The 3,242-nt window shown below is 48.6% G+C and overlaps 3 protein-coding genes across 3 annotated transcripts in view; all 3 read right to left on the bottom strand.

Annotated features, from left to right (window-relative positions):
- Positions 1-163: 163 nt before the first annotated feature.
- On the bottom strand, positions 164-676 carry FVEG_17370 (hypothetical protein; the record flags this gene model as incomplete). Its single annotated transcript, XM_018906621.1, has 1 exon — positions 164-676. The coding sequence occupies one exon, from the start codon at positions 674-676 to the stop codon at positions 164-166; it is 513 nt and encodes a 170-aa protein (XP_018760888.1).
- A 25-nt stretch (positions 677-701) lies between these two features.
- Positions 702-2,306, bottom strand: FVEG_17369 (hypothetical protein; the record flags this gene model as incomplete). Its single annotated transcript, XM_018906620.1, has 2 exons — positions 702-1,857; positions 1,906-2,306. The coding sequence occupies 2 exons, from the start codon at positions 2,304-2,306 to the stop codon at positions 702-704; spliced, it is 1,557 nt and encodes a 518-aa protein (XP_018760887.1).
- Positions 2,307-2,958: 652 nt separating this feature from the next.
- Positions 2,959-3,242, bottom strand: part of FVEG_17368 (hypothetical protein) — a gene marked incomplete at both ends in the record, with an annotated part of 950 nt that continues 666 nt past the window's right edge. Inside the window, one exon of the mRNA XM_018906619.1 lies at positions 2,959-3,129. Coding sequence (XP_018760886.1) covers positions 2,959-3,129 — 171 coding nt within the window. The remainder of the gene's footprint in view (positions 3,130-3,242) is intronic.

Here is a 3,242-nt window from a genome sequence, read left to right as displayed (position 1 = left end):
CGGTTTTGGAGTTTTTGGCTCGATGATGATGATTTGTGTTTATGTCATCATGCCCGCTTACATGCGTCATTCACACTAGACTCAGACTTCACATTCGTTCAGATGCAAGTTCTCGGTATAAATGATAAAAAGATTCTTAGTGAAATACCTAGCGCCTGTAAATTCAGACCTTTCCGGCCACAAGTTCATACGAAGGCGGTGGAGCCTCAGACGTGGGCAGCTCGATCTCATGCCGGACAGCTGGAGCTGAGGGACCTGCCTCAACCTGCCTTGGTTGAAGAAGTTCCTGTAAATCCTTTCTGCCCACAGCCTTGATGAAGTTGAAAGCTTCTTGATTCTCTTTGGCTGCTGGATCAGCACCGTAATCCATCAACTTCGCCGTTAGGTTATAGTCAAGTCTCATTAGAGCTAATTTCAGAGGCGTTCTGTTCAGTCCATCGACCTCATTGACATCAACACCTTGTGCCAGCAGTGCTTCGACAGTGTTCTGACGGTTGACATCGATGGAGTATGTGAGAAGAGTTTGGCCCGAGAGCATGCGGACGTTTGTGTTGACGGCTCGGCTGAGAAGAGCTTGCACCACTGGGGTACTGGGCATTTCGACAGCGTGACAAATAGCTGGCAGACCAAAGATGATATCAACCGTTTCAGGACTCGCACCATTCTCCATCAGCATATTCATAACCTCAACCTTCTCATCGTTATTCAAAAACGGGTTCCTGATAACCCTTGATGAGAATAGGTTGCTGATGTGCATCCGTACCCTCAACATCAGCACCTCCTTCGACAAGTTTCTTCACGATCTGGAATCTCTTCATTCCAATAGAAGCCTCTAGGATGCTCGTTCCAAGAATATTCAACAGCCTCGCACTTGCGCCCTTGTCGAGGAGCAGCCCAACCATGTCAGCGTTGCCACTCTGAACTGCTGTGTAGAGAATGGTCTGTTTAATAGCACTTTCGGCATTGGGATCGGCGCCGTGACTGAGGAGGATGTTGGCAAGTTCGACATTGCCCTTCTTAACAGCGTATACAATGATCTCCTCGCCTATTGCATCCTTTGCACATGCGTTGGCCCCGTGCGCAAGAAGAAGGCGGGTAATCTCGATGTTGTCGGTCTTGACGACCTGGACAATGACCTCCTCTCGTCTCTCGTTCTTTGCATTAACTGGAGCTCCATTCTCAAGGAGAAACTTGATACCGTCGAGGTTGCCTTTAGCAGCAACATCAACGAAGTACGGCTTCCCAGTTTTTGATTTGCCGTGTACACTTTCGCCTGAATCTATAAGCATCCTCGCGATCTTGAGACTTCCGACAGAAGCAGCCTTGAATAATGGCGGTAGCTTGTTGCTTTGTGCTCCAGCTTGTAGAAGAATACGAGCGGTTCCAACTTGATCGTATCTTATGGCGCACTTTAGTGGTGTATCCCCATCTTCGTTTCGACCGTTGACGTTTCCACCTTGGGTGATTAGGCCGGAGACTTGTTGCTCGTCCCCAAGAGCGGCGGCTTGACAGAGCGTTGAGACCAATGGATCATGCTTGCGGAAGCCTGACGTAAGGGCTCTGAAGAACGAGGAGCCTTTGGGGCGGCGACAGTTGTTTACAGGACTTTGAACGAGTGGTGAAGACGTTGATGGTGATGCTATGGGCGACGATGTTGCTGTTGATACAGGCTCTGGATACGAAGGTGGCGCTACTTCTTTTTCCGCGACAGGCATTTTCTCGCTGTTGGACATTTTTTCCTTTATGGCAGTATCTTTACCTGCTTTCACAAGTCTTTGGTTCATAGCCGACTTTACTGCTTCTTGAGCTTGATGGGTGAAAAAGGCTGCGCCTGATGGCCCAAAAGATCCGTCCTTCCTGGCGTAGGATTAGACACTGAGTCAATGTATGAGACTGACAACGTACTTGACGAGGGGAGTGCAAACTTCGAGCATGTAGTTGTAAACAACAAGACAGCCTTCATGTGCCTTCAAGAATGCGCTGTCTGATCCCGCTGTATTCTCTGGCTGCCAACTAGCCAATTGCATACGTAGAACTTCCAGTACCGTTTCATAAATCGTGAAGAGCGGAGTGAGGGTCTCTCGAGTGTCGCGGAGTTTACGGCTGTCGGGTTTGGTACGGAGGAGCTCTTCCAATTCAGCAAGTCTGCGCTTCAGCTCCTCAAGACCAGATGATATAGTCTTGAGCTCAAGAACATGCTGTTCATCTCGTTCGGCTAGGTCATCTGCAGCGGCCTCACAAGCTCCTGTGCGCTTCGAGATGGACCTGCATAGGTTGATGAGATCGATGCTGGATGTCGCAGTCATACTGATGGGTTCTCGCTATTAATCTCGCTATTGATGGCTGATAGGTTTGGGCTCGGTCTGTTGATATATAATGCGAGGAGGTAGCCAATCCTTGGCAGTCAGATGTTATACCGTAGTGTGATATTTCGGCCGAGCTTGTTTTGAGTTGATGACGATGATTGACAGGGGCTTGGACATGGATGCGTGTTGCGGCGTAGCATCGAGACTAGCCGCCCTACCCCATGCTTCTTAGATGTTTACCTTCAACAGACCAGTCCTTTCACATTAGTCTATGTCGCTAAAGCTGTCATTAAATGAGAATCAGTCTCTGATAGGGATACAGAGATCGCTAAACTTCAGCATCTGTTGATGCCACTTGCAGCAGCCAAGTTTGCAGAAACGCCCTACCGAATGCCTTATGCACCTCAGTGGCTTGGCACCACCCAATGTGGCATAGCCACTACACATTCGATCCTTCGCCCAGGACGTTTTGGGGAATCCTTTCGAGGCGGCGGGAAATGCTTATGGGCTGGCAACCTTCTCGAATGCGTCGCTACCAAGGTTCTTTCGTGGACGCGTCATGCAAGTAGGACATGAAAGAGCTGTGGCTGGTCTTGCAATTGAATGATTTGTGAAATGTTTGTTTCAGGCCGACTCGTGGTTCTGTGAGTTGTTACTTAAAAGGCTGCTGGTGAAACCTCTCTTGTTGGGTGCATTGACGATTCGGTGTCATCCGAGGAACTGCCTGAACAAGGGCATTGTAAGCGACACGGGATGGAATAATAACAACATTATAATAAGCAGCCGTGTGATTTATCGCAAAGCGCAGTGTGGGTTCATTAGACTATCGAAAAGAACGCCTCTATAGGCAGGTTGGCTCACAATTTGGTATGTTACATTGCCAATGTCTTGTTGATACTTCATCCAACGACCCAAAGAACAGCAAAAACAAAACCA

This window comes from Fusarium verticillioides, chromosome 11, assembly GCF_000149555.1.
Source record: "Fusarium verticillioides 7600 chromosome 11, whole genome shotgun sequence".
Lineage (NCBI taxonomy): Eukaryota > Fungi > Ascomycota > Sordariomycetes > Hypocreales > Nectriaceae > Fusarium > Fusarium verticillioides.
The sequence above is the reverse complement of the archived record's forward strand: the minus strand, read 5'-3'. Positions and strand labels throughout refer to the sequence as shown.